A 25001-nucleotide genomic window follows, 5' to 3' on the forward strand; every position below is an offset into this window, starting at 1 on the left:
GTAAAACCTCCATTTAGTCATTAGTCATAAATATACTGAGTTAATAAAAGCCTACTTTTGTCTGAAATTACATACTGGTAAGTAGCATTAACATGAATGACGTTACCATTTTTTAAATTAATAGGTTCTCCCTTTTAATTTTTAGGTTCTTTTCTCATTTTCTGCTTACTTCGGAGAACATTAATTTGTCACATGTCATTTACAAAGTGTAAAACACATACTATTTTGTTCCTTATAAAATAAACATGGCAGAATTGACATCTAAAGAAATGGTTTTTTTCTAGCATCTCTATACCAGTTTTATTTTATTATATTTTGTTAATGTGGGTACCAAAAATATTTATCTTGAGGCTAATAAATGATTGTGGCAATCCATGTAAAGTAATCTTAACTTTCTAGGCTACAAGGCTCTTTCATCTTTTTAACCTAATAGAATGTTTTCTCATGACATATGTTGAACTCATGTCTCTGTTTTGTTTTGTTTTTACAGGTTAATGTGTGAGACTGTGAGATATGAAAGACATGAAGCAAATGAAGTTTTATACTAGTAGGTGTTTTCTTTCTCTTTGTACAGTGTATACTGCAATAACTAAATAATTTCTTAAAGTTTCACAAAAGTATTAGTAACACCTAGGTCAGTCTTACCTTAATATTGCATTAACTTATTTTTTGTAATTTAGAAATGTAGAACATTTCAACTATTACCTGCCATAAAGTAAAAATTTACCAGCATTTGCTGCTAAGTTCCCATCTATAGCTATATATCTCTCACTTGTGGTTCAGAGATATTATTTAATATTACAGATATTTTGACATTTTTATCATTGTGAAATAAGAAACTGTGGTCTTTCCAACAGAACAAAATACATGTTCCCATAACCACATCAAGTGAGATTTAATAATAGCATAAGTGTCATATTTTAGTTTGTAACCTTTTCAGAAATAGGAAAATAAGCTGTGCACATCTCTTTGGGCTTATTTTGTTCTATAAATAATACTGATATTTCTTTCAAGATGTATAACATATTTTTTGAAAAAATTACAATAATTTTCTTAAGAATGTGATAAACATATAGCAGGTAAATATATCAAGGACATATAAACTGGTTTATTGCACATACTATTTTATTAATGTTTGCCATGATTGGCTGTTGTTCTGTTGACTTTCCATTTTTCAAAGCACTATTAAATAAATAATTACTACTTTCCATGCATATTATAGGGAGTATTTATTGGAATAAATGAAATACAGCTTCTCCCCCTTAGGGAGGCTGTAATTACAATCTCTTGAAGGAGGTAGAAATAGAATAAAAGGAAAACAACAACAACAACAACAAAAAATAACCAACCAGAGGAACTGAGAAAATGGATAGGTACTAAGGGCTGAAGAAGTGCAAGGGAAGCCCTGAAGGGAATGGGGAGAGTCTTAGAGAAGTGGCCCTTTTAACTAGGTTTCAAAAGTATATCTGGTGGTCTAGAGAGACTTTCTTGGCAGAAGGAAGAGTAAATATGGGAACACAGAGAGGGAAAGGGCCTGATCTGATGTTCTGAATGCTGTGGCAAGTTTAGGACCACTGACATGTGGGTGGGCATCAAGATAAATTGAGAAGAGTCAGGCCACAGTCATAATTTGCTTGTAAATATGTTGTTAATAATAACCAGTTGTGATTCTTTAGGCAATTGGAAATGAGTTTTTTCCCTTCTAAATAACATTTTATTATGGAAAATTGTAAATTTTCACAATATTAAAGACAGCAGTATAACGGAACCCCATGTATGTATCATCCAACATTGTTAACTGATGGCTAATTATGCTTCATCTCTTACTCCCCCTCTCCCACCTCCAGCTGGATTATTTATAAGTAAATCCTGACATAACAATTCATCCATATCAATTTTGGTATGTATCTTTATCTTTAAAAGATAAAGACTTAAAAAAAAAAACAAACCTAACCACAATACTATCATCAAACCTTAAAAAAAATTATTCTTTAATATTATGATAACATTCAAAATCTCTTTGTCTCAAAAAATCTTTTTTTTTTCTTTTTTTATAGTTTATTTATTGGTTGGTGTTTTTCTTACATCTGTTTTAATCTGTAGCCATGTGGCCAGTTTTTAAGCAGCAAAATGATATGACCAAATGCCTCCCCATCCTTCCCCTCAAAGATGATACCTGTGTCTCTCTGAAAATACAGAGGTGGATTAGATTGAGTGGCTGGGCAGGGAGATTAGTGAGGAGACAATTGAAGTAGTAAAGCTTGGACTGAGGCTAACTGAAGGAATTGGGGGGGGTCAGGGATAGGTGATCTGATCTGATCTAGGATGATTCTTAGGTTATAATGTAGGAAACCATGACATCTAGAGACTGTTTAACAGGCATTTGTAAATATCTAGTCTAGAAATTAAAAGAATGTATATCAAGTATAGAAGAATAGTAAGTAACCAGGATGTATTTGTTAATGGGAAAACTAACAAGAGGCAAATGCCTTTAACGTATTTTATTCTTGAAGAAATTAAGATATAAATATTTTAGAATATTTGTTTCTTTTAGGAGCAATTAGAAGCTATCAGTGGAATGGGATGTACAAATGTCAGGGTTGGAAATTTCTGAGGAATATTAGTAATATTTATTGAAGCAGTCTAGTGGCAGGAAGTGTCAACTCTATTCCTTTATTGTCACGCACCCGCCACCCCACCACCCAAAAACGTGGTTTTGGTAGTATTGATGATGAGGTCATAGCAGACATTGAACAAGGACTTCCTATCTCCCACATAGTCTAATAAGTGCTTTACATGCATTAACTTCTTATAGTTTGCCTTTTGGGGTAGATGTTATCATCACCCTAGTTTTACACATGAAGGAGCTCAGGCTTTTAGGGGCTAAAGAACTTGGAACTTGCCAAGGTCTCATCGTTGAAAGTGGAATCTGGATTTGAGCCTAGACCTGGTGATTCTGTCACCTTAGCTGTTACCACTCACCAGCTTTTACTGGCCATTTTCATGCCATGGTAAGAAATGGCACGCTGAGAAATGCTAGTGCTTGTGTGTGAGTCAGTATGAGCACATCATCTCTCCCTGTTGCCGGGTTTCCCCGGGGTGGTGGAAACCCACCATCCATTCTGCCTCTATTATCTTGAGTCCCTAGCAGTGATTACTTATCATTCATTTAAACTGAAGGTAATTTACAGTGTCTTTAAATATACCGGAGTTGTTTTTTTTTTTTTTAAGTCAGTTTAGACAGTGAATGTGAATTATGCTGATAATGCAAAGCCATGTTTTAGATAATCCTAAATAGATTGCATTTAGGCTAGAATTTGTATATAAAGTTGATTGTAGCAGTTGCTCATATTTGACTAGTTAGAGTAAGGTGACAGCATTAGTAACAATGAAAAGTCTGTGCATATTATGATTTCCTAAGACCAAAAATTCAGAGACTAATTGTAGATCACTTAATCAGATCCCTAGTAGTTGGCCAATCTTATGATGAAGCATAATTAGAACGTTTTCTGCTGTGATCTTTGAATAGACATGTTTCTGCTGTTAGCAATTCAGGTAAATGCAGTTTGGAGAATTAAAGAACATTTGTATTGGTGGTACATATAAGACTATGATAACTTAATACTATCCCTCTTTGGGGAACCTGTTGTTATTAACTCATGAGGGAAATGACTTGTCTGTTCTTGTTCTCCCTCAAGCTTTAAGAATGTAGTGTAGCCAGAATATCAAAGACTTTGAGACTTTGGTTTTATGACCCAGTGATGAGTATTTTCTTTTTCTTATTCTGTTTGTGTGTTGGTAACTTCTAAGTCTATGGTTTTAATAATTTCACCAGGTAAATATGAAATTCTTTTGATCCAACTGTGTACCTCTTTTTTCTCATCTATAAAATGGGAACAATAATAATAGTACCTACTCTGTAGTGTTGGTGTGAGAACAATATCAGTACTGTGTATAAAGTATGTAGAGGGCGCCTGGGTGGCTCAGTGGGTTAAGCTGCTGCTTTCGGCTCAGGTCATGATCTCGGGGTCCTGGGATCGAGTCCTGCATCGGGCTCTCTGCTCAGCAGGGAGCCTGCTTCCATCTCTCTCTCTCTCTCTCTCTCTCTACCTGCCTCTCCATCTACTTGTGATCTCTCTCTATCAAATAAATAAATAAAATCTTTAAAAAAAAATAAAGTATGTAGAGCATTGCATATACAGTAAGTGCATAAAAATTTTAGCTGCTTCTCAGGGAGTCTGCTGAGATTATCTCCCTCTGTCCCTCTCCTCACCTACTCCCCTCCCCCTAAAATAAAAAAAAGAAATCTTCAAAAAAAACGTTAGCTGCTACTGTCATTGTTGTCATCAGTGTTTTTGATAATTTGCGTTTTGGTCTCCCAATTTTTTAGTTGCTTTAGACTTTCGTTAGGAAAGCATTATGGTAGTAATGTCTAACTGCCACGGTGTTACTGTTTTAGCATAAACCAACCGGATGACAGAAATGCGTTTTAAATTGTATCGAGATTAGGGGGAGAATTGTGGTTCTGATGAAATTGAACTTTAAAAAATTTAGAACTGTCCATTTACATTCTAGTATTATTCTGTACTAGAAAGATCAAATTAGTTGAACTTTATACAGTGGATGAGAATATCTGGTGATTTCTGCCTTCCTTTCATTTGTTATCTGCTATATTTTATCTGTATTTTGCTCACTTGGGAAATAGAGTTGGATAATATAAATTCCTAAGCTGATGGACTTTAATTTAGAGATATTTTACTTAAAGAATTTAATTCCAGAAATGAGATAAACAATGTGTCCTTTCAGCGTTAGTTTTTCTTTAGTGGCCAACCATCCTTGTTTTAATTTATAGATACATTTAAAGTGCTAAAAGCCTTTGGATCAGAAATTCAACCATTACAGCTTTTCATAAGTGTACACACACATCACATATCCACAGTATAAATATGTGTAACTCTATCTCTGTGCTCATTTTCCACATATATGTCTGCCTGAATCCTTTAGTTTCCAAAAGAGTTTCCATAGCATTTTGTGAAGGAGTTTCTTTCCTTATTGCAGGAGAGGAAATTGTTTCAAAAAAGAAAAGAAAAGCTTCATTGAGGCCTATTGAGTCTCTTCAAGTATTTTGATTTAAATCTGTAAATGTGCAATTTAGAACCTCAAGCCTCAGCTATTGCTTGTAGCGGGTCTTTTCATTTGTTGACTTGTTTCCTGTTTTTACAGCAGCTATCCTGAATTGTTACTTCTCTAGAAGGCCACCAAGCACTCCCACTCCTTGTCAAGGGATTTTGCTTCAGGCTTCAATTTCTGTTCTCAAATGCCCAATTTGTCTGGCTGCTGGTGCCTCCTGTTTCTCCCATCCCTCCAGGGGAAAGAAAGGTCCATTTCCCTGCCCAGGGTGGTTATTCCTCTTTTCTCCTGTGCTGCTGACCTCTCCTCCCGCCCCCATCTCTAAATGTCTCAGTCTCTGCTATCCATAAGAATGTTCTTCTTTGACTCTTTGGCACATATCCAATTACTGTCCTACTTTTTCCTTTCTGATGTAGCCAACCATTTATTTTATTTTACATTACCCATCGATTATTTAGGTTGCATTACTCCCCACTTTAAAAAACAAACCAACCTGGGCGCCTGGGTGGCTCAGTGGGTTGAGCCGCTGCCTTCAGCTCAGGTCATGATCTCAGGGTCCTGGGATCGAGTCCTGCATCGGGCTCTCTGCTCAGCAGGGAGCCTGCTTCCCTCTCTCTCTCTCTCTCTCTGCCTGCCACTCTGTCTACTTGTGATTTCTCTCTGTCAAATAGATAAATAAAATCTTAAAAAAAAAAAAAAAAAGAAAAAGAAAAACAAACAAACCAACCCTAAAAAACCCCCCAATATTTCACATCTCCTTTCTTTCCTAGCAACATATAATCACAATTTTTAAGTATCTTTCTTGGCCATGTTTCCATAATTTTGCTATACTTGTATGTGTGTATGAAGAAAATGGTGAAACCTAAGATTTTCATTTATACAAAGGAATGATATTTTTAAAGAATTAGCCTGTGCATAGAATTGTAGTACAAGGATGTTTGGCCACCAAGCTTGGCATGTTGTAAGGTACTCATGTGCCCTATGTAAGTATGAGAATTCAAATACACACACCCCTGTGTGTGTGTATGTATGCACACCAACATATGGACTTACTTAGAAAGATTGTTTTATGTACATATGGTAATACTTGAGGGCTTCTTAGCAATATTGGTATTTTAATATTTACTAGTAGTCTTTCAATAAAAATGTTTTGTTTTTGTGGTGAATGGAAGAGTAAATAACTTTCAAAACTGTATTTAATTTTAAACTCTGTCAGGGCAAGGACTGTGGTTTACATTTGCCATGCCTAGTACAGAAATTTGCATTAATCTGTTTTTTTTTTTTAATTTATTTCAAAGGAAGATACTTCTTTTCTAGATCAGCCAATAAAGACCTTCCTTATGGTCTCATTTTGTAATAAGAGCTGACTGCATATTTGATGTGAAATTCTTTGTGTCAATTTTCTCTGAAACTCATTAGTGTATAAAGACCTCTGAACTCTCAAAAAAAGCTATTTGAGAAAATATACAGTTGGTAAATAAGGCTTCCTGCTTTCTGATAAGTACGGGTTAATAGTGCTATAAATCGTTAGGCAGTATTATTGCACTTACTCCAAGACCTTGTTTAGTGGGTTGGGCAGATCTGGCTTTGGATTTGACTCCATTTCAGGATTTCTACAATTCTCTTTAATTTATGAGTACCAGTTTTCTCTAGTCGAGGAACAGGTTTGTTGTGGGAAAAAAAAACAACAACAACAACAAAAACAACTGCAATGTGTAAGTCTAAAAGACATAGCTTTGTAATTAATTTCATGACCCATTGGTAGTTTTCAAAACCATTAATTTTTCAGATTTGGCTGGTCTTTTAAATTTAATAAATTGTTTCTTGAGCCCTCCAAAATACCCCTCCACCCTTAATGTAGCTGAGTGACCGATATATTGTAATAAATATGTAATCCACATTGAATTTTTTTCTTTCATTAAAAAAAAGTGTTTTGAGTAACTTCAAGGCTACCAAGGCATTACTCCTTCATTTCATTTTTTAAATGAATTTTATGTTTAAGAATGATTCCATTTATGAGCCTATAGGATTTCTGGCTTTATTAGTTCTTCAAAGTTTATAGTGTTCATTTTGCTGGTTAAGTAAATTATAATTTTTAAAAAATGGATGCCTACTATATTCCTTATATTTTCAAAATACATTTTTTTTCAAAATAGCTTAATATTTTCATCAGTTTTCAGAGTTCTTCTGATTCTGTTTACTTTTTCATGGTTCTAAGCTTCTATAATTGAGCGCTTTGAGTACAGAATAAGGATTTTCTGAAAAACTTAATGTTGTAAGGTGCTTTTTTTTCCTTCAAGGTTTTTATTTATAAAAGTGAAATGACTTTCCTTATAATTTAGAACTCTTAGGAAATAGAATACAAAGTTACCCTCTATTTTTTAAATGTTTTTGTAAGTATGGGAATTTATGTATTTATATATTGTTAAATATTATGAAGTATGATTTTATGACAAAATAATGCTTCTCGATAAGTTAGGAATATGAGTGCCAAGCAGTTGTAACTCTTGGTAGAGCTCTAAAATATATGTTATATTTTGTGCCTTAATAAAAATAGTGTGGGTTCATTTTTCTTTGACCCAATATTGTTAAGGTCACTTATAATGCTGTGTTGCATTAATTTATTTTGTGAGCTTACTTTGTGTCATTGGCCATACAAAAATAAATCATACGTATTTTGTCTTTCAGCTTACAGTCCCATCAGAAGAGCAAAAACCAAAAACAACTTATGATTAAACTTTTTGCTAAATTCAGTAATAAAAGTCATGTATTTGAAAAAGATTAAAATTATTGTGTATCTGAAAAGCCATCTGTATATTGGAAGGTGGCCATTGTTTGAATTTCTTTTTTTAAGCCATGGAACACTTTGTTCAAGGGAAATCCTATTTAGCTCAATAGCAGTAGCAATTATGGTTAGAGGAGGGTTGGACTGTCCCAAGGGGCTCGCAAGTGCATATTGAAAACTTCTGAGGTGAACTGACTGCCTGACCCCTGTAAAAGAACAGAGAATAATTTGCTGTAAATAAGTAAAGTCATTTTCTTGTTAGTTTTTGGCGTAATCCTGTATTTTGAGAGTATAAGTCTAAGCCCATCAAAACAGTATAATGGCAGCATAGGTAAGCAGCAGTGAGGGCCTGAACTTCAGCAGACGGCTTCGATTGAAAGTCTTGGGGGTTGGGAGGTGCAAAAGGAATGTGACGATAGGTTGGGGAGAAGGAGAAACAAGTGGGAAGATTTTCTGTTTTCTGGTTTTATCCTCTGGTTGGATGCTGCTGCTCAGTGGATACAGGAGAAGAAACAGGTGTTTTTCTAGTTTGGGCCACTCCATGGCTGGCCCTCTGAGACTCCTTGTTAGTTGTTTGTACTTAGTTATCGGAACTTTTGTTAGTCTTCATTTTTTAGCCCCCTCTCTGATATTTTACCACAGATGTGGAGCCAGTCGCCCACATAATAAAGGTGGTAAGAATCCTGTCTCTGCATCTCTTGGATGCCAGCAGCTTTGATGTTTGATTGTGGTATAACATCCTTTCTAAAATATTCAAAAAATGGATGTTTGGTGTTTGAGGTCTTGGTTGTACCTAGCCTCTCTGTGATTGCCATGTACCACCTCTTCCCTGAATGGTCTTCCTAACCATTATTTTTGCATACTTTACTGATGCTTGCCTGAATGGGTGGCAATCCTTATTCCCCATGATTTTCATGTTTTGTTAATGCTGCCAGTAGAAAGCACTGTGGAGGTTCTTCTACACTACCCTGGATCACTTCAGACTTGTGCTAGTGCCGTATTGTACTCGATCTGCTATAATGGGGGGTGCACTTTTTGTAGCGCTCATGCCCTCCTCATACCTAATTTTGTAGGTCATCTGGGAAAGCACTACTTTCTGGTCCCAAATCGTTTGGGTTTTGCAAGGGTACCATTCTTAACCAGTATTTAAGTTTCTATTTGTTGCCACCACCCCTCCCCGCTAGATGTCTGTTTTGAACTGAATATTGAATCAGACAAGTATCTTTACACACAGCTGCCTGCCCCCTCCTGCCACTCCTGTTTTATTACAAGTCTTTCTTCTCTGTTTTCCTTGCCTTCATTGCCATAAGCAGCTCTTTTGGGTGATTGGGCTCCACAAAACACCATTAAATTTTCATATTGCTATTAACAACTGAATAAAGTAGTCTTTTCATGTTATTTTTTTGCTAATAGCCATCTTTGCTGAGTTCGTTTTCTTTTGATGCTGATGATGGTTCTTTCAACCGCCTTGTCAACTTTGATTTGATCACTTGTATTAGCTTCCTGCTTTATTAAATATGGAATGTGGAGCAGCACACACAGCTCTTTCACGTGGAGACATCGCCACCGTGTGGACCTACAGGATATTGCTAAGGAAGTTCTTTCAGCCTGGCTTCATTCCTCTAGTTACTAGTAAATTAAAACTTACATCTTTGACTTTCACTTTATTTTTTGCAGGGGATTGGAGGGGGTGGGGCATGAATACAGGGGGAAAGAGAGGGACAAGCCAACTCCGTGCTGAACGCAGGGCCCACTCCCTGCTCATCCAGATCTCGCGACCCTATGATCATGACCTGAGAGGAAACCAAGAGTCTGACGCTTAACCGACTGAGCCACCCAGGCGCCCCTGACTTTCACTTTAATACCACATCCGAGCTGGTGTCTATTAAATTATTAATTAATTCATTAAGAATATAGCTGAGTGCTGGTCAAGCATTGTATAGTGTATGTATTGGGGGTACTGGTAAGTGAGAGGAGTTTAAAAACAATGGGGGAAGACTCCTAAAATAAATATTCTGATACTGGCAGCTGCTTAATACGGGCATGTACAAAATGCTCTGGGAACTCAGGAGGAGAGTGACTCACTTTATTTCAAAGCTACTAAAACACTTCTCAGAGGAAGTGGTGATTAACCTGGAATTCAAAGGATGAGTAATGAGTTTACTCGATAAAAGGTACTGTTTAGAAGCTGGAACAGCACATTTGTTCAAAGGCCCTGAGGAATTGGTGGAAAAAAAGTGTAGTGTGGCTGAACTGGGTGAAGTTTGCTGTATAGGATATTCGGGATTAGGAGCAGAAAGTACAATTGTAGGTTGGACCTTTTGGAAAGGGTCATGATAGGAGAAAAGAGACGAAGAGAACTCGTATTTTTTTTGTGTACTTATTATACAAGGCACTGCATAGATACTGTTTTGTTAAATCTGTGAAAAAGGTATCGACATCTCCATTTTACAGTGGAGAAACTAGAGTCTTAGAATTTAACTTCACCAGGATCATATGGCTGGGGGGAAAGAACAGATGTTCCCAAGGCTTTGCACTTTGCAGAGCAATAGATTGCTTCCCTCACGTGTTATGCTAAGAGGTTTGGACTATCTGTTGTTAGGGAACGGTGGGTTATGAGCAGAAGCATGCCATGGTCTGCTCTACCTGAACAAATAGTAGCTGAAATGGTGCCCAGTTTCCACCTGGTACAGCACACAGTTCCTGTCTATAAGGAGGTTCAAGTAGTTGGAGGAGGACACTTAGATACCTCAGGACTAAGAATTCAATAGAGAAAAGTATAAAATAGAATGAAATTGGATAAGTATTTTGGAATTTGGAAAATGGTGAGTGAGAATGTTTTAATTAAGAAATAGGATTTGGGGGTGCCTGGGTGGCTCAATGGGTTAAAGCCTCTGCCTTCGGCTCAGGTAGTGATCCCAGGGTCCTGGGATCGAGTCCCGCATCGGGCTCTCTGCTCAGTGGGGAGCCTGCTTCCTCCTCCCTCTCTGCCTGCTTCTCTGCCTTCTTCTGATCTCTGTCTGTCAAATAAAATAAATAAAATCTTAAAAAAAAAAAAGAAATAGGATTTGAAAGGGGAGGTGAACCATGAGAGACTATGGACTCTTAAAAAAACAATTTGAGGGGTTTGAATTGGCGGGTGGGTGGGAGGTTGGGGTACCAGGTGGTGGGTATTATAGAGGGCACGGATTGCATGGAGCACTGGGTGTGGTGAAAAAATGATGAATACTGTTATGCTGAAAATAAATAAAAAATAAATTAAAAAAAAAGAAATAGGATTTGAGCCATTTCTTTCAGGTACAGTGTGATTAAGAAGGTAGAGAAAGGCAAACATCTTGGACAAATTGGCAGAGATGGGAAGGAAAGACAGGAAAGCAGCCAGTCAGCAGTGGTGGGTTTGTGTTGAGGAGTAGAAGGCAGTAAGGTGGGGGAAAGAATGGCACCAGATTTCATGCTTACCTCTTCCCCATTATGCTAAGTCTGTACTTGCCATTTTGGTTTAGCCTTGGTTCTTAAAGGGCATCATTCACTTTTTATTACTTCAGAGTCCTTCTAACTAATTATACTGGGAGTGAATCGATCATTTTGTAATGGTCTGTTTTTATTTTATAGTTTTTGTTTTGTTTTGTTTGGGTTCATTTTCTCGCCATTGGTGAGATTAAAAAAAAAAAGGTCTCAGAGTATCTTGTCATACATCTAGGCTTTTGTGGCTTTCGTTTTATAGATGCAGAATGGGCTGTATTGGCATCAAATCAGTTGTCTGTTACAGTTCTTAGTTCAGTCTAAAAAACTATTTTTGTACATGTCCAGTTTGGCTAATCAGAGAAACCTGTAACGTACTACTTTGCTATATGTCCCTCTTTAATCTTGAGGTTTTTCTCTTCTCCCCATTGCTGGTGATGTTAAAACTTAGGTTATTTGGAGATGCTCGATCAGGTTTATTCTAAGATTCAGCCTTTCCCCTTAGCTCATAATTTTAGCCCTTAACTCATATTTTTAAAGCATAAAACAATTATTTGAGGAAAAAATTAAGATAACACTGGTGAATACAACACCTGCAACATATTTGCGTAGATAGTGGTAAGAGTTGTACTTTTTTCCCTTGCTGTTTGTTGTTGTTGAGGCTTAATACCGAGACAGTTTTTCTAAAGGTTTTTCAAAGTTGACAATCTCCATACATAAGAATCTCCTGGGATATTTGTTTAAAAGGTCCGGTGATTTATTTCCCACCTAACAGTTACAGCCTGTGGGTTTGGGTGGAATAAGTAGAGCCTGGGAGCATATATTCTTACTTCATATCCCAGGTGATTCATACACGTATTAAAACTTGAGAACCTCTGGACAAAATAAATCCCAGCGTTAGTCCCGCATAACTGTTATTGTTGTAGTCAGTCTTCTGTTAGCTAACTTCATTGCTAGTGTGTCTGTAAGCGAGGTCGTGGATTCAGTTTGCTTACCCTTTTAAGTGTAGAAAAGTTTAAGGCTGTTGCTGCTAACCTCTTCATGTTTTCTTTTGAAAAAACATCATCACTTTGTATGTGTAAAATGCTATAAAACCTCTCGGGTAATGACAGCTGCACTGTGAGAAAGGAGTATTTGCAGACTTTGAAGAGAAGCAGGATACATCCCATCCTGAAACATTGCCTGCCTGAGGCATAATTGTAGATGATTTCTAACAAAGTCAGGAGAATTTTCTGGATGATTAAGACTATGTAAAACAGATTTTATGGTGGCATCTCACAGCAAGGAATTTTTGGAACACAAACCAACATGAGTTCTGGGGGGCGGAGGGGGATGGGTGGGAAGAGAAGATGGGAGGGATTTTCTAGCTTACAGCTATTTCCAAAACATGGTAAAATAAAATTCACTGTTTTTGTTTTCTTAGTTCTGATGTGCTTTTATAAAACCTGAATCTTTAAAAAAGAGACAACTCAAAGAAATTGCAGTGGTTGTATTTGGCATTTGGTGTAGTGTAAATGCTTCCCAAATTCAATAAGTGTTTGTTAATTGAATGATCATCCTCTGCCAATTCTTGTGGAAGCAAATATAGCTCTTGTGAGTTAATATTTGAATTTTTTGAAAAAGGTAGTGGAAACAGTGCATCTATTAGGGAAACAAAATTATAGTAAGTGGAAAAGTTTGGGTGTATCAATTTCTTATCTTTATCTCTTAAGTTTTTTCTAGAAGAATCACCTCTAATTATAGGGTAATGAATGGGCATTCAGGGAGTCAGAATATATGGCTAGAAAAACAATGAATGTTTGTTATATTCTGTCACATTTAATCTAGACCATGGTGTATCATAAAAAGCTTTACAATAATTATTACTTACATTTAATGAACATTGTTCATTTAATCCTTACAGTTGCTCTAGTAACTTGCCTAAGGCCACATAGTTAATAAGCAGTGATCTACCTTAACTTCCTGTTTTTCTAGATTTCATTTCTCTTGACCAACCTTTTGGTGATAAAGGGAGCATTGTAAGAGCAGATTAAGTTTACATAATAATTCGTTTTTTTTTCTTTTCATTTCAATGTTTTATTACTTGTTATTAAATTTTTTTTAAAGCTATGCTTGCAATTCAGAGAACACACTTTGACTTGACATAAATTAGAATTTAATAATAATGCTGTCACCATATGCTAAGAAAGACAAGAAAGTTTTTCCCCCAAAAACTAGGTAAATGACTGTAGATTGCAAAAGCTAATGATTAAAATCTGGAGAGAAAAGGATATGAGTTATTTCCAAAGTACAGTACTTTGCATTTTCATTTGAGAAATCGTTTAACGTTTATGGTTTCATTCATTGGAGCTAAACTCTGTTTGACACTATTGTTCCTATACATGATCATGAGGCCTTGCCATTGAGGACTAAGTAGTTGTGATATTAGATAAGACTGGATTTCGGGGAAACGATGATCAACTGTTGATTTGTTTAGAAGCAGATAGCAAAATGAAAATGATTACATGATAGGGATTGGTGTTTTAAATAACTATTCAGAATTGGAAATAGAATTTATTGTCCTTTAAAAACTTTTGGGATCTATTCACACCTTGCACCGACTCCCCAAAAAGGAGAAAACTTGGTGGCGGGGGGATTGAAGACCCCTTGCAACGCACATGTGATTCGTTGTGATGTGAGACAAGTGTAGTATGCAGCTTCCTTGAACTCTTAACTGCAATGGGATAGGCTCTGTACTTCCTTCTAGCCCTTCCGCTGGTTAGCATGTAAATACGCTGGTGAGACTGGAAGCTGCCAGCTGAGAATATGACGTGATTGTTGTGGGTTGGGGCTGACTAAGCCACATAATAGAAAGAGCCTGAGTTCTCCATACCTTGGAACTGTCATATCAGCCCTGGGCCTTTGTGCTAAGGCTGTTATTATGTGTGTGAGAGAGAAATGAACTCCCTCCTGGTTAAGCCATTACTATGTTTAGCTTTTTGGTTTTGGGTTTTTTTTTTTTTTTTTTTTCATAGTAGCTAAGCCTTTATTTTAACTTGTAAGTTTGGTGCACTTGACTGGATAAAATAAAATAACTTAAACACGGCAAAAAGCACAAAGGCTAAAGCACGAAACTGCAGGAAAAAATTATTCACAGTATGTGTTTTTAAAAAGGTTAATTTTTATCAAGTATTTCTAGATTAGAAAAAGTCCCCCAATTTAATAGAATGTTGGTTAAAGGTAGTAAACTGATTTCACAGGAAAAGATACAACTCATGAAAATAAGAAAAAAGATGCTCTTGTAATAATAAGAAGAAAAAGAAATGAAAAAAAAAAAGCACTAAGATCTCATTTTCATAAACAGATGAAAAGATTGATAAAAGGCCTGAATGGCAGAATTACTTATGACCCCCAGTGGCTTACCCCTCACCTACTGTGCAGCAGCCACACCACACTGTCCCCCTCGCTTGGGCCATGTCAGCCTTTGCAGTAACACTGGATCCTCCTCACCCTTTGCCTGGAATGCTGGTTTTTTAGGAACCCAGTAGGCTGTCAGCTCCTTTGCCCAAATGTGCTCTTCTCAGTGAGACTTGCCTTGCCCAGCCATTTGGAACTATAACACCCACCCTCCCATTTTCCTTAAACTATAGTAACTTCTTCCCCCAGAGCACTGATTTGTCATTTACCATTTCATTGTTTTTCTTGTTTATTATCTGTATTGTCCCACCAGAATATAAGCTCCATAAGCGAAGGGACTTTTTGTTGTTGGTGGGGGTGTTCCCTGAAGTGTCCAAGCACCTAGAATAGCCCTCCTCATAAAATTGTGAAACATTTGTTAAACTGATATATCAAACTATACTATATATTAGTAAAGCTGTGTGGAAGTATACAGGTAACTTGCTGAGCACCTGCGGAGGACAGTCTGATACTCATCAGAATTACAGTGTACGTGCTCTTTGACCCAACAGTTGCACTTCTGGTTACCAGTTATAGTCAGTAATGTATGCACAGGGGTCACTCATTGCACTTTTGATTTATTATTTTTAAATAATTGCAAATGATTAAAAACAACAGAAATGACTGTCACCGGGGTTGCTTAAAGCAAATATGGCACATCCACAAGAAAGCTGTACTCTCATAAAAAGATCTCTAAGAGCGCAAAGATCCCTCTAGAGTGTGTTGTCTTTCCATAAAAAGAAAGAAAAGACAGTAGAAGGAATAAGAATATATGTCCATTTTTCTGTGCATACATATAAAAAAATCTGAAAGAATATCCAGCAAGTGTGGTAGAAAAATGTGGGAGCTTGGTAGACTGGAGAAAAGGTTTTGAAGACCGAGTTTCACTGTTTACTGATCTATATTTTGATTTTTGAAGAAGGGAAGTGTTTTCAGTCAAAAAAATTAAAAGATAAAACTCAGGATGGTAGGTGCAATAGGTCTAAGGAATATTTAAAACATTTAAATATACTGATAAGTATCTTTAGCTTATTTGGGGGGATAAAAGATTTAAAAAATGAAATGGTGTTTTTATGTACTTGTTTTATGCTATTTCATCATTCTTTATGATTCTGAAAGGAAAATGGGTACTATACTTTGTACTATGTTTGTTTTAATTTTGTTGTTGTCATAGATAATCATCTGATTTTGTTATCTTTTTTTCCAGTCCTGATGATATTGGGACCTGCTGGTATATCCTTCTATCTGGTTCCGTGTTCATTAAGGAATCCATGTTTCTTCCAAGAAGCAGGTACTGTATAAATATTATGTAACAGATTATCCATGAAGCTTGAAATCCTTTTGCAGAATTGAGTTCTTTTGCGGAATTCTTGTCTTCCTGTTTCCTCTTCTGCTGACACAAAGCAAGGTAGTACCTTGGGGCATTGATCTTTAAGAAAGGACTATTTTACGTTTAATCACTATTCCAATCTCTTTAACCAAGAAATAGAAAAAAGATGTGCTGGTTACATGTCCATTTGTTATAAACAGGAATATACTGTCAGGCTGGTTTAGGGCACATTTGTTCATCTCTGCCTCTGTAACAAGCAGTCTCATAAACATCTGAAGGGAAGTAAAGAAAGTTCACTGAGACCACATGGGACCAGAAATAGAAAGCCAGGGACTGTCGTCAACTTTTCTGCTTCTCAGGACCATATGGTCCCTCATTCTTGCATTTCTCTGTGGACTGGCTTCCTGCTTTCTAAGGCTGTTAATGCCTTTCTTCCTGTGATTTTGATTTGGATATGCTGACTGTTGATTTATGACTTTATGTTCTGAATGATTATGTCATTTGATGGTAGTGCCTATATCTTTTCTTTGGACTCTTTAGTCTACATTCTCATTGGCTGGGCTTGGAACAGATGCATACCTAGTTCCAATCAGCTATGACCAAAGAGGGTTAGGACTTACCTGTTAACACATGTGGCCGCCTATGTTTAAGTTCGCTGATTGAGCGTGTCAGCCAATAAGTTTTACTCATTATTTTTTACCCCAGTTGTCTTTTGTTCACAATTGAATATTTTTATTTTGACTAAAGTGTTTAAAATTTTAACTGATTAAGGGTTCCCTGGGTAGCTCAATCGGTTAAGCCTCGGTCTCTTGATTTTGGCTCAGGTCATGATCAAGGTTGTGGGATGGAGCCCCACATTGGGCTCAGCCTGCTTGGGATTCTCTCCCTGCCTCTCCCCTCCGCCTTGTGTGCCCATGCACACACACTATCTTTTAAAAAAATAAATAAATAAAATAAATAAATAAAAAGAATAAATATATTTATTTAAATTTACTAAATAAATATTTACATAGGCAAAACTGATTAAAGCATAATGACCATCTACCCTTCTGTAACCTAACTCTCTCACAAAAATATTAAAGTATATTCCTGAATAATTCTGAATGGGTCAGAGGAGATGTTAGGAATGTATTTTAAAGATATGAACAGGGGCACCTGGGTGGCTCAGTGGGTTAAAAGCCTCTGCCTTCGGCTCAGGTCATGATCCCAGGGTCCTGCGATTGAGCCCCGTGTCGGGCTCTGCTCTGCGGGGAGCCTGCTTCCTCCCCCCTCTCTCTCTGCCTACTTGTGATTTCTCTCTCTCTGTCAAATAAATAATAAATAAAATCTTAAAAAAAAAAAAAGATATGAACAAACTTTTATAAAATGTCAGAGTCAGTGAGACAGGGAGAGATTATACAGGCCTGGGTGTGGTACTAGAAGGTGTTGGGATGGCCTTTGCAGGCCAGAATGTAGTGAACAAGTGCCAGAGGCGCATTGCAGCTATTGAAAAACAATCTCTGGTGCAATTCCCAGGCCTCTTTGCCCTTCTTCTCTGAGAGCCGATCGTAGGACTTACTCTCTTTGGAAAATCGCCCCATGAGGGAGAGAGGCTCTGTTGCCTTTGTTTGTTGTTCTTATAGTAGCAGTAGTTAAAGTAATGGTGATAGCGTTGGTGGTGGCAGTAGTAGTAATACAATGATGACGGAAAAATAGCTAAGGTTTTGATAGTGCTTTCTGTTTACTAGGCCACCATTTTAAATCCTAAATATGTGTGTGTATGTGTGTGTGTGAGAAATCATTTAATATTGCAGCTACCCTTTGAGGTAAGTATAATTATCATCTGCATTTCATGACTGATGAAACTGGCAGGAGAGGATGGCGGGTGGTTGTACCTCCTAGAATTGTGCCTAGAAAGCCTGTAGTGTCCCTGTGAACCAGCTCCTGTAATTGTAGGAATTCTGTTTTCCAGAGGAATGGCAAATTGAGTAACAGTACTCTTCTCCTTCAAATATAGGACCTTCATTTTGGTCCCTTTTTGGAGACTTTGAAGAATGTATAGGCAAACAATAATTAAACATTGTTATATTTTAAAAATTATGTATAATTTTAATGTAAAAAGTAATAATAATTACTGTATAAATTAACAAAGATGAAGAGAAGGAAAAAGTCACTTATAATCTCCTATACAAGATAATCATTCTGTAATATTCTAGTGTTTTCCTAGCTAGTCTTAAATGTATGCATTCTGCATACTTAAGAGCATACTTAAACAATTTAATATCTTGTTTATTTCAATTAAAGACTATGTGCACCCATATATGTTGCCTTATAATACTAAAAACTCTAAAAGACTTACACTTTATGCATATTAATGTCTGTTTAATTGTTCAGTTATTTGAACATTCCATAGTTAAGTTAATAAATATAAAGGTACATTTTTGATACTTTTTGTTATAAATATTGCTTTAATGGCTGTCATTTGAAATTAACTCATCTTAAAAGACAACAGAGGTTAGTGACTTCATTATTTTGATGGAAGGTCTGTTGTGTAAACTGAATCTATAGACTGAGGTCCTAGAAGAGTGAAGGAGCCTGTGATGATCTTTTTTGACTACCAGCCATAATTAACTAGTCAAGTAACAGCTTGTTCTAACTGCTGGAGAGGGAACCTAGTGTTCAGAAAACTGCTGTTCTAGAAGAAAGAGGACTTGCAGTTCAGACCTATTTTATGAACACATTGGACCCTATGTCCAATTATTTAAAAAGATGACATAAGTAATTCTTTCTCTGGCTGGATGTCAAATGCTTGCAAGCCAGTACTTTAACGGGATGAAGGAAGGAATGGTGTTTCAGTCTGAATGACAACTAGTACTATATATAGGCTGTTTCTTCATGTTGCACCTGTGACATTTGCTCTAAGTTGTTTGTTTCCTTTGGTGATGTTGCCTTAGGAATAGTGCCAATACTGTTTTAATAAGGGGTCTCTGCTGGTGCTATGCTAAAGGTTGACATTAGTGATTCATATATATTTCTTTCTGCAGAGAATGTTGAGGTTTGACTAGAGGATAATATGGGTGGACGTGTTAGTAGCAGTCTAATTTATAAAACAACTAGTGCACAGATGATTCTCCTTGCTTACTGTATTTTTATCATGTTAGCCAGGAAATTGTTTATTCGTATATATAATAAGTAACCAGCTCATTTGCTTAAAAGTTTCAACTCCTGTTGACAGCTAATTCAGCCTAAACAGTTACTTTTGAATCAAAGTACTTTGAAAAATATTTTTATATTTTTAACTAATTCTTATGGAATTGCTTTGACACCTGATAGCATCAAGTGAGAAGGATGATATATGTTGCAAAAAGTTTATCATTTGACTTCCAGATTTCATTTGCTTTATTAAATTCCTCAGTTGACATTTAGGTCAGCATTTTATGGTTTTAAAAAAGAAATTTTGTTTTTTTTTTTTTTTTAGATAAAGTTAATTGCGGTTGCATACCTTTACTGTGATTGTTAAAACATGGATTTTTCTGTGATAAGAATTACAACATTTATGGAGTCTATTAATTCCTTTGAGACTATCAGTGACAACTTACTCACTCTTTCCTATTCCAAGCAATTTAAGTGATGTAAATGTTTTTATGAGTTTTATTATAAATCTATTAGAAATGTATCACTTTTTGAAACACTGGTATTTGTACAGGTGGCCGTAATGTCATTTATAATGTTGTTACATAAAATGTTGCCCTAAGATAGGGCTTAATTGTTATTTGGAGTAAAATTTATAGTCTTGAAGCAATGTACGATTTATAGTAATGTTTTTCTTAAAATCTTATTTGAAATAAATTCAGTTTCTTTCATCAGAAAGATGGTGAGCAGGGTAATTTAGGAATGCAGCAAAGGAATTCTCATTCTCATTTAGTAAAATGTCGGAGGGGACATTTGTTACAGATGAATATAGAAGCAGTGTAAACTGGATGTGTTTTCCAGTCCTATAAGCAAAGTGCGGCAGTCACTAGGTGGTACAGGTGGTGTCCACGGTAATAGTAAGTTGATCTGTTAAGACAGTGACAGGCAGAGGGTGGGGAAATATTTTGAGGAAGGAATTTTTCCCCCTTAATTTTTTCAAAGGCATTGTTTTTGCAGTAACAGTGAGGCTGGAAAGCAGTAGATGAAAATTGTCTTATATAAAGTTGCAGGTTTAGAAGTGGGTTTTTTTTTTTTTTTGGTAATTTTGATTATTCTGCATAATGGGAAGAAAGATATTAATAGTGCTCAGGGGTGCCTGGGTGGCTCAGTGGGTTAAAGCCTCTGCCTTCGGCTCAGGTCATGATCTCAGGGTCCTGGGATTGAGCCCCGCATCGGGCTCTTTGCTTAGCGGGGAGCCTGCTTCCTCATCTCTCTCTGCCTGCCTGTCTGACTGCTTATGATCTCTGTCTATCAAATAAATAAAAAAATAAAATCTTTAAAAAAGGATATTAAAAATGCTCATTGTTCTATTGTCATCTAAATCAGTATATTTATGGAACTTTAATAGAAATTATTATATACTTCAAATTTTCTCACTTTTAAAATTGTCCCATCCTATGAATGCTGAGACCTATTTTGTAGCAAAGTCATAATTTAATAACTTGGGTTAATATGTTGTGTTTTGGCTGCTGGCTTCTTTGAAAGGCTGAGAATTTTAATGCAGGTATTAAAGATAGACTGTGCTTCTAAACTTTCACTTGCTCTTTGGATTGTTAGTAAAGAAGACATTAACTCACAGCATTGGAATCTTTTTCTAGTAATTTATCAATCATTTTACATTTGTTTGCAAAAAACAATGCTAGATATTTAAACATTATTGTTATAAAACTCTCCTTTGGGTTTACATTGATCACAATCTTGGGGGAAAAATGTCACTTTATTTAAGTGTTGAACATGATTTTCTCAATAGAATCAATTTTATCATAGAAGCCTTCAAGGAAGGACCTTTTAATAGAAATGATCATGCATACCATATTTAAGCATAAATACTATTTTTATTGCTCTGATAGGTAAAAACTTTCTATATTTTTTATATACAGAGCAGTTAGTAAAAAAAATCTCTTCACTTTGTATCAGCAGCTATAAGTTTGAAGGAAAAGCTAAGCCCAAGGTAACCATAGTCTAGAAACTTTGAAGATGCCAAGAAATGGGTTGTAATAAAAACTGGGAGCCAGAGGAATTGGGGAGAGAGGGGTGGAGCCTTCCGATACGTGGATGTGAGTGTCTAGCTACCAGGTTGTCGGGCAGCAGACCTAGTGGGACAAGTACACTTGTACACTCTAAGTATAGTAAGAGATTATGTCTGTAATTGGCAAAGCACTGTCCATAGAAACTGCTAAACATTGAAATGCCATCAACATTTAGTGTTGGCTCATAGGTCCTTTTCATATTTATGGGTTATTCTCTCATTCTAAAATAGTTTTGGTAGACTTTAAATTTCAAGGCCTTTTCTATGTCATTTCAAATAGTAGTTGAAGCTGAAATTAAGTAAGTCCTGCTGTATGGTCTCTGAATTAAGTTCTGGAGTATGCAAAAAAAGCAATATGATCTACTCCCTGCTGTCATGTAATTTGATAGCTGGTTGGGGAGTTGAGGCTTTTTTATGTAAAACATGAAAAAATTGCCTAGGTCTTCATTAGATAATACAGTGTAAACTGATCCAGCAAAGACCACACAGAATGCAGAATCCCTTCCAAGATTAGTGGTGTTGTAATGTATGTGGTAATCAAGAGTAGCTCGGAAGGAAGTGAATTTTGAGTTAGGTTTATGATTCAGATTGTTGGACAGTGGTTGCAGAGATCTGGACACAGTAAAGAGCATGAGTGATGGCACAGAAGCAGGACTGAAGGAGGGCAGTTCATACATAAACAAAAGCTTGTGTGGACTGAGTAGAATATGACCCCTTATCTAGAACAGACATACACTTTAGGGAGTGAACTAGTTGCAGAAGCATTGGTGATGGCGGCATTACTGAGAGGTCTAGTTTACAAAGCTACCTAAATCGGTTGGAAAGGCTAGGATTGTTGGTAAGGTAGGTGTCCTGTAACATTGACAAGAGGTTGGGAGAAATGCACACATCATTTATTTGTATCATGTCGGCTGTGTCCATTTACAAGTGGTGCTTCTCTTTCATTGATACCAAGTGTATCCACGATTTCAAAATTAAAATTATGCTATGGTACTCTCAATAATCACATTTTAAATTAGAGCTGGCAGCTATAATGAGGATAAGTGGGGAAACAAGACATTTAACTAATCAGTTCTGAGAGGCTAAAATACTATTCTCATTATGATTCACATGACAAACAATGAGCTACTTGAGTTTAAAAATCACGGGCCTTCTTTCTGCTTGCCAGTGCTACATGATAAGTTAATTGATTGCTCTGAAACTTGCTAGTGTTTTTCAGTAATAGAAGAGGGTGAAACAATGGAAGAATGATTCTATATTTATGTGATAGGGACCAAAACCACAAATATTTCTTATTTCATGTAAAGAGCTGTATAGGATTAGAAAATCATATTCTTGAAAGACAAGTGTGTTATATGATGCCTTATTGGGGATGAAATATGGCTTTTAGAAAATAACTTACTGGTAAATCATGTTATGGAGGGGTAACTTTATTGAATATTAAATATATCCAAATGGTATATAGGGAAGATGAAGATCAGAGTTCTGGAAATTATGTATTACAGGTAAGATTTACCTTCAGTTAGTGGCCAGATCGTAACAGTGGTGGCATAGATCAAGCATGGAAGAGAAATTGTGGTTACTAAAGAAGGAACGGGGGAAAAAAACAGGAAAGAAAAAGAAAACTCTTAAGTCACTTTAAAACTGCCCTCATTGGGTTTTTAAAGTAATGTATTGGTCCTATATACCTTCCTTCTCACATGATGAAATAACAGTAACTTGTAAGAGGATTAAATTACACAATATGTAAGTTTTTCAGAAGTTTTCTTTATAGCCAGCATTACTAAAAGTTTTTTACTTCTTTAAAAGAAAAACTTGCCCCTCCTACCTTTCCTCCCTTCTTTCTTTCCTGTCTACTAACAGAAACCATAAGATTTTATTTAATTCATATTTGGAATATTCTGAAGTTAGTGGATGATAGAAGAATTAGTAAGGGCTAATAAGTTATAAGAAACACTTATCTTAGACGTCTCATACAACCCATTACCAGTTATGTTGCAGAACCCTAGTGATTGGGGTCTGTAGTTGGTTAGGCATGGAATCATAGAAATATACTTTTAAAAAAAAGAGCAAAAAACAGAGAGCTGGGGACAGGTCAGGAGGGAAGGAGAGAGAGAATCTTAAGCAGTCTCCACGCTCAGATTGGAGCCCAAAGTAGGGCTCAATCTCATGATGCTGTTATCATGACCTGAGCTGAAATTAAGAGTCAGATGCCTAACTGACTGAGCCACCCAGGTGCCCCAGAAATTTACTTCTATTTTAATTTATAAATGTTCAATTTGTTCTATAAATATAAACACACACACATATACTTGCATATATAATTAAAATATACACATATATGCATGAATGTAGATGTTTGTGTGAATCAGTTTTCTATCAGTCTTCTACAGTTATTTTGCCAACACCTAATCCAGTGGCAGTTTTTAAAAAAACTGACATGCCCTGGGGTGCCTTGGTGGTGCAATTGATTAAGTGTCTGACTCTTGGTTTGGGCTCAGGTCCTGATCTCTCCGGGTCATGAGATCAAGCCCCACGTAGGGTTCGTGCTCAGTGTGGAGTCTGCTTGGGATTCTCTCTTCATCTGCCCCTCCCCACTGCATTCGCACACTCTCTCTCTTCCTCTCTCTCTAAAATAAATATTAAAAAAAAAAAGAACAACTGACATACTTTATTGAGATAAAGTATAAGCATAAGCCTTCTACTTCATAGATTAAGTAATGTAAGTTAAAGAGATAGTTACCACGAATAATGACAAATGTGTTTTTCTTTTGAAATGTTAGTCTATTAAACCTAATCACTACAAGGGCCAGTGTCTTAACACTTTCATATTTTAGGAGAATTGTTTACCAAAATGGTTATCAAAAGTGATGAGCATAATGACTAGAACTTATTTCTAGCACCAAACAGTACCCAAGGCTATTAGTTCTGTCCTTTTAAGGTAGTCTTCAACTTGATGCTTAATTAATATTAATGAGTCCTCTCCATCTCTCTCTTAAATTGCTGGTCTTCAGTTATATATGTGTATCCTTCTATCTTATTCATTCTACAAATATTATTGAGTTGTCTCTGTGTGCCTGCCTAGAATACAGTGTTCAAACACCGAGATCCTATCTGTGTGTCAGCAAAGCCAAGAGGTAAGTGTTTGAGAAGGTCAGCTTGTTTGGTGTGCAAGGAGTTTCACCAAGGTGAGAACAGAGACGTGACCTTTGGATTTAGCCGCTGGCAGGTCATAGGTAACCTGAGTGAACCAGTCTCAGTGAAATGGTGGAGCTCGTTGGTGGGGGGACAAAGGGAAAATAAGAACTGGTAAAAGAGTAATTTCATCATTACAGGAAATTCATTGTGAAGAGGAGCAGGGAAATGGGGTGGTGGCTGGGTGTTTTTTGTGAGGTAAAGAGAGTTTTGTTTCTGTAAAACTAGAAGATGCTAGTGTGTGTTTGTATGTTGATAGAAATGATCCTGTAGAGAGGGGTAAATGGGTAATACCGGAAAGAGGAGAGGTAATTGCAGAAGTGGATGAGATCTATAAGGTGGGGAGGTGTTAGCTTTAGGAAGAGTGAAAGAGCTTCACCTTCTTTGCAAGCTTATGATAAAAGCTATAGAGGTCATTGGGTAGATTTGGCAGTTCAAGAGCGGGTTAGAAGTTTTGACAAAAG

The 25001-nt window shown here is 36.4% G+C and overlaps 1 protein-coding gene across 4 annotated transcripts in view; it reads left to right on the top strand.

The window, feature by feature from the left end:
- The window catches only part of RAPGEF2 (Rap guanine nucleotide exchange factor 2), a 239437-nt gene that overhangs the window by 79593 nt on the left and 134843 nt on the right, over positions 1-25001 (top strand). For all 4 annotated transcript variants that reach the window (XM_082727766.1, XM_082727772.1, XM_082727773.1 and 1 more), the window contains 2 exons: positions 491-547; positions 16020-16103. In XM_082727766.1, coding sequence (XP_082583892.1) covers positions 491-547; positions 16020-16103 — 141 coding nt within the window. The remainder of the gene's footprint in view (positions 1-490; positions 548-16019; positions 16104-25001) is intronic.

This window comes from Mustela nivalis, assembly GCF_964662115.1.
Source record: "Mustela nivalis genome assembly, chromosome: 4".
Taxonomy (NCBI): Eukaryota; Metazoa; Chordata; class Mammalia; order Carnivora; family Mustelidae; genus Mustela; species Mustela nivalis.